This window comes from Buceros rhinoceros, unplaced genomic scaffold, assembly GCF_000710305.1.
Source record: "Buceros rhinoceros silvestris isolate BGI_N320 unplaced genomic scaffold, ASM71030v1 scaffold8482, whole genome shotgun sequence".
NCBI lineage: Eukaryota > Metazoa > Chordata > Aves > Bucerotiformes > Bucerotidae > Buceros > Buceros rhinoceros.
The window spans coordinates 124,607-136,384 of NW_010400849.1; the positions used below are offsets into that span (position 1 = coordinate 124,607).

Sequence of the window (11,778 nt, forward strand, 5' to 3'; positions counted from 1 at the left end):
TCTTTCCCTTTTAGGTCTATAAATAAAAGGCAGCTTGTTTAACTGATCTCGCAGCAGCGAGCAGAGGTGTATATTAATGAGCTTTCTCTAATGGCACACTGGACCTATTTAGCCCTGTAACTGTGAAGGCTTCTCTTTTTCAGTCATAACTCATTTCCTAAGAAAATGTCAGTTATTGCTTCACCTTATGGTCTGAGCTGTTTAGTTTATAGTTTATTCCTTCTGATCTGTTCCACTGACAGATATTCTAGACATGACTGTGATTTAATATGCTTATGAAAATGGTAAACATTTGATAATATAAACCCTCTTGGGAATATGCTGTTATTTCTGCATGGCAACATTCTCAGGTGCATTCAAAGTATAATGTGGAAGCAAAGGAAAAACATTTTAAGCAATTCCAGTTATTAGATTAAATTGTTATGTTGGGAAAATTGTGATGCGTTTAGATCACTGCGAGATAATTTAGTGTTTTCATAAATACGCCTTTTAAATGCATGATACTGCTGCAGTTGCATTCCAGTGAGAGTTTAGTGTGAAATAAAGATAACGTATGTCTTTCCATATGGTAGTGAACTATTTTAGTCCTGTATATTTCTACAACAGATTTTTTCCTGGTAGAAGCCCTATTCTAAGAGCAGCAGTAGTTATAAAATCCAATAATTTAATCACACTATTTACTGTAATCATGTGGCATTAGTTTGTGTCTGTGCTCAGAATGGGTGTAGCGTAGCACTGTCTGAAGCACACATTAACAATCTCACAACAAAGACAAAAGTAGTAATTGCAATATAATTATTATTTTTATTGATGAACTTGTTTAAGAGCTCTGTTGACATTTACAGACTTTGTTACAGTTATCCCAGGCATCAAACATCAACACAATGTTTAAGGTTGTAGGATTAAGCAGTGGCAGATTGGGGCCAGATGTCTGGGAGATACTGGAAGTAGCCTTCTCAGCTGATCAAATAGCTCTCACCATCCTAAAGCCCTTTGGAAACTGAACAGTTGTTCTTTGTTGTTGAAGCTGAGACACTTGTGGGATCGATGGATCTTCCTAGAAGTTATTTGAAAATGAGAGCACCCCATTTCTCCAGGAGTAGTTTTATTTAGTGTATATATAAATATAAACACACTCCAAGTAGCATGGGTAGGTGGAAGGGTTAGTGATGAAGCCCAAGAATTACCTTACAAAGTCATCCCAACGCAGTTTCCTCGGCAACCCAGTTGTAGTTCTCTTGTTCTGGTACAACTGTACAGGTGAGGCTCTTCCACTTTAGGGAAGCAGTGCTGTTTCCCCGTGCAGTCTAGTAGGGAAGAATTGCAAGGAATACAGTCAGCAGATCAGCAAGAAGTAACAGAGTTGAAATAGGTTTTCCTGCAGTCCTTCAAAGAGGGGACCTTCCTGCAGCTCTGAACCTCTGGTTCTCTCAGCCCCATGCTTCACAGCTCTTTGCAGCAGCTCCTTTCCTCCCTCTCTCTCAGGCCTTTCGCCTTCACTTTTGTAGATCACCTTCCCCTCTTCTCATCACTTGACAGAAAGTTCTTGCCCCCACTCTTTTTCCATTGATTTTCCTCCTGTTTAACTTGACATTTAGCAGTCCTGCCTCCTAGAAAGTATGAGAGTTGGAGTCACTGCTTTGCTGGTGCATTCTTCCATCTTAGACATTTAGACTGAATTTATCACAGTATTGTGACTGTCCCACTATCTGTTGTCCAGTTTAACAGAGCTGGATAATACAAATAACATAAATTAGGAAATAATATAAATAAGAAAAACCCTTAATGTCCAGGCATATGTGGTAATGGAGGAACCTTGCTTATGAAGGCATTAGACCTTTGGATTAAAGGCTGTTAACCACAGTAAGAGGATAATAAACCCACGTTTGTTTGGGTGTTGCTGCTTATGTTGTAGCTCTGAGCATGTATGGTAGGGTCTGTTCCTTCTCTTCCTGAAGTCTCGATCCAGCAAACTCTTAAACATATGTGCTTTCATGTGTTTTGAATTAAAGTTGTGTTTAGATGTTTTAGGACATTTGCCATCAGAATTCTTGCTACTGACATCAATGAGAATGGAGCTGGACCTTTACTTAGTTTGGATTATTCTTCATACTTTCCTACTTTGCATTAGGCTGTAGATACGGAGCTGAAGACTGGTAATCCATTAGAAAAACATTCTGAGGGTCGAGATACTCCATTTGTGACTGAATAGCTGAGAAATTATTTCTGTGACCGAACAGGTCTTCCAGGCCTGAGACAAGAAGGATCTTGAGAAGGGTCAGTGTTTGATTCTGGTGCCAACAGGGTATAAAGTGTCCCAAAGGTCCAATAACAAGGACTGCTGTCATATAATGTCCTTCTGTGGTAGGGTTCTTGATGCCTGTATGCAAGAATCGGAAACCCCTCTAGAGAAGGGAGTGGAACATGTAGAAAGGACTCCAGACAGAGTCAGGGGGAAGGAAGGGCACGCATGGAGGGACAGCGTGAACAGCTGGAGGAAAAAGCTTGGTCTTGTTGTTCACCTGGGATTCAGGTGAATGAGGTTGCAGAACTGAGCTGCAAAATAATTTATGGAATGTCTTAAAAGAACTACGGATTTGCCCACCTCTGCTTTACTTTTCATGGACTACAGCATATTTGCACATTTCAGATTGCTTTGTTCTGAATCCCTGCCAGATTTTTAATGATGATTAAGAAGAAGTTTGTTTCTTTTCAAGCCATGGTGGCTTGGTCACTTCTGAAGCTCCCCCACCTCCCTGCACCAGCTGAAGTGTTCAGAGGGGAGTCACAGCCAAACAAACTTCTGAAGACACAGACCTCATGTCTCCAGATGCCTCTGTGGAGGTACCATAATACTTGTGATGGGGAAAGATAGCAGTCTGCACACATAAGCTCAAATATGCTACTGAGACAGAATGACTATCTGCCCAGGGCAGTAAAATATTTAGGGCAGTGAAAGCCATAGTGATCTTGCATGTATGAGAGGCTGGGAAAGGCAGAAATCTGCAGTCTGCCAGGAAACCCTCTGTGTGGATGCCTGTGTGTTGGGGTGCATTGGGGTGTTTAATTCATCACGTGTGGAGCTAATCTGCATCCAAAGACAGAACACAGCCTGCAAAGCGAAATGCTAGCTGGAGATTCACTTTGTTCACAGATGCTTAAAACACAGTGGTCTGAGCTGGAGGTGATGGACTTTTCTCCATCAGTACCTTTGTCAGGCACCAGGAGATGAGGTGCCTCCAGTTTACAGAATCTTCTAGGCTGCATCTGCTCTCCTTTCCCCTCCCTCTGCTTGCAAGGCTGCAGGCAACTGCTGAGTCAGAATTCTGCATGCACCACTGTCTATAAGAGTAGTGTGCGTAACAAATAGAATGTGACAGGGATTGACAGGATGGTAATTTCTGTGATGCCATCTGAGGAACCAGAGCTAGTGAATTAAAAGCTGCTGAGCAAAGTCCTTACTCAGCAGAAGGAAGTGACAAAGCAGTCACTAATTTTCTGGGAGTCAGGATTTCACTCTTAAGGAGCAAAAATCACACAAAAAAAATCTGGCTCCCAGAAACAGTGGTTTTAAGATGCACCTGCCTTTTTTCAAAATTGTGTTGGTATGAAGGTGAATTAGGCTGTGTTTCTTTGAGATCTCAAACCACAGAGGAGCCAGGCTTTTATCTGTGCAGAGACACTAGAAGATCTGCAGTGCCATGAAGCTGCCGTGCAGAGTGAGCAAAGCATACGCACGCCACCACCCACGGCTATCAGTGCACACTAGTGTTTGTAAGCATTCGAGTGCATTTTATCGGTTTGCTGGTGCATGAACGTGCTGCTCCCTGCAGGGGGGTTGAACTGGATGACCTTTAAGGGTCCCTTCCAACCCAAACCATTCCATGATTCCGTGATACGCATGTATTTGTGCTCACCTGAGTTAGCTCCTAAAGCCCATCCCTGCGGCTGCCTGTGGTCTGTAACACTGACACTTGGCAGTGAGTGACGCAACCACCCTTCATTTGGCCTAGCAGCTGGAAATTTTAATTATTTATTTATTCGGATTTAATTTGAAGCAGTGACTTTTGTTGTGAATGCTATGCCACATGTCATTACTGAGTTCCCTAATGGAACGGGTGCTTAAGAAGCCAGAATTGCTCAGGTTACTTGCTGTGTAAATGCTGAGAGCAGATCTGACTGATACGGCTAGTAAAGGACTGATCGTCAAATGGATCAGGTCTTCCTGCAATAGTTGGTGCTCATCGGCTCAGTGTATTGGATTTCAGACACCCGAAACCAGGTTCTAACCTGCCACAAATACCTTCTTGCTCTCTCTGTAGCAGCTAATTGTTATTGCCCACAGTGGTGCCTGTGCCAATTAACATCTAAGAGAACTCGTCAGAACACTTGTTCGTTCTTTAAATTTTCTGTTCTGACATCTTTAAGCGTTCAGTACTTCAGACAGAACACGTGAGACATTTATAACCCTTGTATTATCACTGAGCTACACAACGTGTCTACAGTGACAGATTAAATGAACAGCACAAAATGTTGTGATTCATCCATAAATTTCAACAGATGTTTGAATGTTGGTTGATCTATTGCATGTCCAACTTGGATCTTACAATGTTCTCATTGTGGCTGTGCATGGTTTATTTAATAGTACTTTACAATGATTCTTTATGACGTTTTTCAGTTTGAAGGGTGCAACAAGGCATTTTCTAGGCTTGAGAACCTTAAGATTCACCTCCGGAGTCACACTGGGGAGAAGCCATACCTGTGTCAGCATCCTGGCTGCCAGAAAGCTTTCAGCAACTCCAGCGACCGGGCAAAGCATCAGCGAACACACCTGGATACAGTAAGCATGATTTCATCCTGGCAGTTGCACTGTTTTCCAGTGCTCCTTGTACCCGGTCTGTTCTGCAACTGGAGGGTGACTTTTCACGAGGAGCGTCTTAGGAAACTTAGCTATAGGCAACTGTGCTTTTGATTTGAATTGTATGTGCTTTGAGAAGTGAGAACGTCTTGGTCACAGAAAGGCAAATTCGGCTGTCTCACTCATGCTGAGGAATGAGTTACTCAAGAATAGGTTACTGAGGAATAAATTACTCAGCAAACTCTCCCATTGTTCCTGTTCCAGTAAGAGGCGGCAGCAGCACAATAAGATACAGTATGAGTGAAAGCTGAGTCATTGCTGCTGCACTAAATGTGTCATTGTCCTGCTTCCTATCCTGTGTTGCTTCAGTAAAGTCTGTTCTGAATGAATGCAAAAGCAGTTCAGACATCTCAATGGAAGGCAAATGCACCTCTGTTTTGGACATCATTTTGTAAAGGTAAAAGTACATTTGTCATAACTATATGAAATTTGTTAAGTACCCGCCATCAGCATTAACTTGTAAGAAACCAATTATTTCTCATATACAGTTGGTAGATTCTGGCTCAATTCTACAAGTCTTCTCCCTGGTCTTGCAGAGAAGACGGGAGCCTGTCTAGTGTCTCAGGCTCCGATAAAATTAAATCCCCATATTATGGGGAAAGAAAGTACGTAGACAACTTTGCAGTCCAGTTAAGTCCTCAGCATAAAGCTTGTAAAGAAAACCAGGCAGAGTTGGTCTTTGTCTTTTTCAAAGAAGTGAATATATAGTTTAATGTTTGGCCAAGTGTTTATGGGGCAGAACTTTTGGGTTTAATTGATATTTACTTTTTAAGCAGTTACACATTTCAGACAGTGCAGCATTAAGGAATGTCTAATGTACATTATGCCTTGCAAAAACAAACAAGTGAGAGAAGCAAGTCAGTCACATTTTCCAAACCAAAGCACACTTACAATAACAATGTTTTATTTATTTGTAAGTCAACCTGAGATATTTGAATTTGTAATTGGTTCTAAAATGCATCTCCTTTGAACGTACTAAATTGGGTGCACAGTTTTGAAACGTAACTGCTTGAATCTAATAAATATATTTTTACTAGCTAAAGTCACAAATGGAGTGCTACTTGTTAGCTTTGAAAGAAAGAGAATTCAAATGGTTACAAAAATAAGCAAAAATTCTGTTGATCTTGCATTATTGAAGACAAATCTCTTAACTTTCTATTTTCTTCTCTCTTTATCTCTGTCTTTATTATCTGAAATGCTCATAAATCAGGAAAAAGGTACAGTAATCATTTTCTACTAACTTTCTTAAATGTCTAAAAATACCCTCCATGCTATTCAGTTGCAGGCTGTTTAAAACCGTTCCTGTAGTCCTACCCTACAGTAACTAACGTCCACTCACCTGGTTTAATTGAAGTCCGGCAGTTCAGCTCAGTGTATTTGTGCTTATGTGAATGTAAAAATAACAACGCTGCAGGATGGTGCTACTGTAATGCCTGCACGGTGCATTAGCTCAGTGGACAAAATAACTGCCTGGAATGTCAAAGCAAACAGCCATGAACCTTTTTAAGGGTAGGCAGGTTTTCATCTAGTTTCTCTATCACCAAGTCAGATGATCTTATCACTAATTTGAAAGACTATCAGTGATTTGAAAAATACTCCACTAGTTTTTTTGCTGAGGGATTTGTTAAAGTTCTCCATAGTTTCTCCTCAGGTGTCAGTTCTCTGTGTTCCAGACACTCCCAGTAAATCTGCTTTGCCCTGTAACTTTCTGGGTAGGTGCTGTGTTAGCCTGTAAGGTCATGAATTGGTGAATGATTCTATTATTCCTTCAGAAATTTCCTGCTGGCTGGACAGAGCAGCAATACTTATCCTCTGGAGGTACTTACAAAGAAAAGGGGTTTATATAGACTGAGTGCATTTGGAATTGGTTTTAAAGCTTCTCAATGTAGGTCATGCCACCATTTATCTTCTCCAAAAGGAGTATCTGCAAATCATTTCAGAGATGTACTTGTGTAAGCTATTTTGATGGAATCTCTACTGAATCATCTGGAAATAGATCCTTCTCCTAGGTAGAAGCAGAACAAAGGGAACGTATCTGTCCTTGTAGTAAAAAGGGCATGTCATCACTTCTCCAGGAGTAGAGCAACTTGTTTAAAGGACCTCACAATCACTTCTCCCAAAACCGGTGGGTTTCTTTCCCTTTTCTGCATCCTCTTTCTGAAAGGAGGGATTGAAGAATGTGACACTGAGGTCATGAAAATCAGTTTTATAACTCTGAGAAGACACCAAAAGGATTTACTAATCCAAGTGAGAAGGCTAGGGTAATGTTGACAGAGGCAAGAAGACAGAGAAAAAAGGAACGTTCTGCTCAACTTTAAAGCTTGGTGAGCTTTGACATGCAGCACTGCTTTGCTATCCCTTAAGTCAGTGGTTACTCAGTGACAAGTGCCAGAGTCCCTTTGTTCAGCTAGGTAACTGCACATTCATCTGGAGCTCATGCTGTAACAGAGAGTGTTTCATTTGTTGGGAGTAGGCAGAACTAAGAGAACTTGGAGAGGCTTTCAGTCGCTGGGACTTCAGAATCAGCGGTTAAATTGGAGCATCCTTATTCATGTACTTCTTTATTTTCCTATGAGAAGAGTGTACTGGAGCTGCCGGCCCACACCCAAACAGTTTTCCCGGGAAGAGTATTCATTTTGCCACACTGAAGTGGCAAGCTCTGCCGCATGCCCAGATCAGCTGGAAACATCTTCCCAACAAAATGAACACTAGTGGATTTTTCCTTCTGTACTGATTTGCTCAGATATTAATGTTTGATGCAGGTTGTTTGGTTAGGAGTTATAAAGATAATGCTGTTTTTCAGGAACAAGGTGTGGAGGAAACCACATATGCACTATGCCACAAGTTTCGCTCTGCTGCATATGCAACAGTTGTAGTTGCATAGTAAAAACTATGTAAATCAGAACCCGAAACAGAGCTTCTATATTTGTAATTATATGGGTGATCTCATGATCACTGTAAAGGCTAGGAAGAAAGTAATGCTCTCAAAACCCATCCAGTTACATCTCATTAGCATCTAATTCAGCCTAGTAATCAATACCCAACATGACAGTATAGACAGCGCTTGTAAAATCAGAGTGATCAATGCAGTTCCTCTGTTGCATCGAGTCTGGCTTGTGTGCATAGAGGAGACAGAGCAAATCTGGAAATGGCAGACAGCACAAACAACTCAGGCTTAGCACTGTGTTTCACCGAAACGGCCATCCCTCAGTGCTCAGTGGGCTGCGTGTAGAGATGCAGAGGAATATGAAATCTTTCTCCTTTCCTCCCCGTTACAGAAACCCTATGCCTGTCAGATTCCTGGCTGCTCCAAACGCTACACTGACCCCAGCTCTCTGCGCAAACATGTGAAAGCTCATTCAGCCAAAGAACAACAGGTGCGTAAGAAGGTAAGACCCACTAGGCAGAAAGGGACACATCCCCATCTCTCCCTGACAGAGTGATTCTTAATTTACCTTTAGTTTATTTATTTTCAAATCAGATTTGTTCTGCAATATCGCTAGAAGAATACTGAAGTTGTGCTAATTTTCCTGTGGCTTTTTAACCACTCTTCTTAACCTTTCCACTTTATAGTTTTACACTTTCAAGGCTAATGCCCTGTAATTTCAGTTTGCCCCATGCTTTCTCTCCAAGCATTTCTTTCCTGTTCATCTTTCATACTGTCCCGGTTTGAGCTAGAACCCTTCATACATAGAGAGGACTAAATTCTGCTGTCATTCACACAAAATGTCCATGCACTGAGTCTCTGCAATCAGCTAGTAAATACATGTTGGCAGATCATCCAAAACACAAGTGAAACTAAGCTAGGATACTATGGAAATGTCAGGAAAGGAGCACTTGGAATAGATGAGAATGAAACCCCCCACTTTTCCCACCACATCTGCATATTAAATGCATTTATAAATCATTCCAAACCCAGACTGCTAGTTATGTTTTCACTGCTATTAGGTTCAAATAAGTATTTTGGTTTCTGTGGGCTAAATCCCGAACTCATTACTAAATGAGGATGCTTACGGGCACTAGCCCAGGCTCAGAGACTTGCTTATTACCCATTTGTACACACAGTTTGTAAAAAGATGATTGGGACCCCACAGAGCTGATTTGTGACAGAACAGACCATGAGCATACTTCAGGCCCAGGAGTGGAAGGGAATGCCAGCCTCAGCAAGCAACTACAATTAGTTCAATAAGCAGCAATGACATCTTCCCCCAGCTGCCTCGTCACTGCCAAGAGCATCATGGATGAGACAGGAAGGCATGTGTAAAGGATGGACGACAGAGCAGAAATGGCACCCTGGCAAGATAGAGCTAGGGAGCAGCTAGTTTGGAAAAATGTCAAAGGTAAGAACTAGAGGTACTGGAGAGCAAGAGAGGAACATGTGGAGAGATGAGACATAGCAGAACGCAGGTGATCTTAGTTGCAGAATTTGGGATGAGCCATGAAAGAGTGAGATGAATGTCAAAAAGGTCTAATTTTCCTCCTTGAATACAACTGAGATGAGTTCATACTGATTTGTCCTTGTGTCAGCTGTGTCCTTGTGTCTTACACCCCTTCCCTTCTGGTACTTGGCATGAATTATAAACTCTGCAGTTTTCACTTGGCTAGATCTGACCTTACAATCCTTTTTCTTAGGTCAGTTGTCTGTCCCCCAGTAGTTCCTGTAACCCTTCTCTGTCTCAGGTACATGCCATCTGAGAACGCTTCCTAGGACATCAGCGTTGAGAGTTGTGCACACTATTTCAAATAGTCAAGGAACACTCATTGCACGTGGAGCTTTGTGCCTGGGAGAAGCACTATTCCTACCGAGCACCCACCCAGATGTCCACAGAATCAAGTTGTTGTCTCTGCATATATCAGGTCCCATCAAAACTTCTATTTAGCTTGGCAGGACTGGAAAGGACCACCTACTTTTCAAGCCCAGTGTTGTATTATCAGGCCATGTGGTTTCACTACAGCTCTCTAGAAGGTTCTGCAGGGTGTGCTGTGCCCATTCCTCCCACACCATAGGCTGCAAAATTTCCAAAGCTTTCCTAGAACAACCTTTAGGTCTTAATGAGAGTAAGAGTCAGCAAGCCATAGCAGTGACTGGCTACAGAAAGAGGTTGACTGTGGCACCAAAATCTTTTGAAATAGCAAGATCTTTGTGACAGGGAGATTTTTGTTCTATGAAACTCTCAACTGATTGTGGAAGGCAACTACAGTCCCTATTACAAAAGAGAGGACCCCTCCATCTGTCCTTCCTGCTGCTGCTCACACACTTCTTGGGGAGGGAAGGAGGGAATTATTTCCCGCTACCAAATGTGGGTATCATTTGTTCAGCTCTGTTTACTGGGCTGAATGCATTTCTGTGTTAACATCCTTTACATCTGTCAAAGGAACACTTTGTCCACCCTGTCACACCCTGTCACCCGCTGAGGCCTATTTCCAGTTCTACGGAGAAAGATGGGGAAAAAAAATAAACCCAAATTCTGTATTAAGGGGCATAAAGTGCTTCCTGCATAAGCACGGGAGGCCGAGAGCACAGAATCCGTACAGGACCAATGCACTGCACACAGATTGCAAACACAGGCTGCTTGGATGTACCACAAAGTCAAGTATCCGAAGTTTCGTATCTCTCAATCTCCTAGCTTGAGGAATTTTCCTGCATACATATACATACCCTCCCATGATTTATCAAGTCTATCTCAAAATAATGTTAGTTCCTTGCCTCCCACACTTATTTGGTAGACCAGTCTAAATCTGCACTCCTCCAGTGGTTTGAAATCATCCTCAGATTTCCCGTCTCATTTACCCATGATAACTTTATGAATACTTGAGCCTGTGTCTTTTTGCCATGAACTTAAAAGGCATTTGAAAAAGCAGCAGATATAACATGCGTTTTGATGAGGCTCTCTTAAAAGGGACCACAGCAAATCTAACTCATAAAGAAAGAATAAACGTGCAGAAAGAATAAACATTTCACTTAAATATAGGAAAAAAAAAAAACCCAACCTTTCACAACTAAGTGAATCTCAGTGTTACTGAAACGGTGACAGTCTACTTTGGAAAAAGGGGAAAAGACTGTTCATAGTCATTTGTTCATCTTTTGATGTAGCTCAGCAAAGACAGTTGTCTGTTGGTATCAGCTTCCCAGGAGTGCTGAGTGGAAATGACTCAGCCAAGAAAGAAAAAACTAACGGGCTGCTCTGCTCACATGTCTTGGTCGAGATGTGCTACCAAAAGGCGCCATCGCTGATATAAAATAAAATGTCTGAGCTTAGGCTTACATCAAAGGAATCCTGAATATTTAGTTCATAGCCTAGAAGATGACTGCAGTGCTAATACTTGGTTGTTCTGAAAGGCTTGACAAGAACAGAATAGGAGAAAGTTAGCTGTTAATTTAGTAGTACTTTAACTGGCTGCAGATGCCCTTTGTGATCCAAATGCTACATGTTCATCTTGAACCAACAAATGGCTGTATAGCAGAATTCTAAATAGGTTTGCCTGGACCTTTTATTTAGAATAACCAGTCCCAGGGGAGATCGGTATGCAAAGCTGTAAATGTAAAGACAATAACTATTTATTAATGGCTACAGAATATGATGGCTGTTTGTGTAATGTGAGCACTCTATTATGACAAAAGCTTGGCAACATCAGCATGTTTGAAAGAGAATTAGAAATGCTTTTCTTTCTTAATTCTCCTCTCCTGCTGTTTTTAATATGATCGACATTGTGGTTTTCAAGAGTTTGCTTCAGACACTTTTGCCAGAGCTTTAATTTACATGGAGAACAGCTGACATATCGATGATACCTCTTACACATTACTGACAGCCCATTATTCTGCCTGTTCTAATCTGATAAGCACAAACGCTTTTCTTTCC

At 41.6% G+C, this 11,778-nt stretch overlaps 1 protein-coding gene across 1 annotated transcript in view; it reads left to right on the forward strand.

The window, feature by feature from the left end:
* GLIS1 (GLIS family zinc finger 1) overlaps positions 1 to 11,778 on the forward strand; it is a 109,047-nt gene that overhangs the window by 62,624 nt on the left and 34,645 nt on the right. Inside the window, exons 3-4 of the mRNA XM_010132065.1 lie at positions 4,679 to 4,840; positions 8,197 to 8,307. Coding sequence (XP_010130367.1) covers positions 4,679 to 4,840; positions 8,197 to 8,307 — 273 coding nt within the window. The remainder of the gene's footprint in view (positions 1 to 4,678; positions 4,841 to 8,196; positions 8,308 to 11,778) is intronic.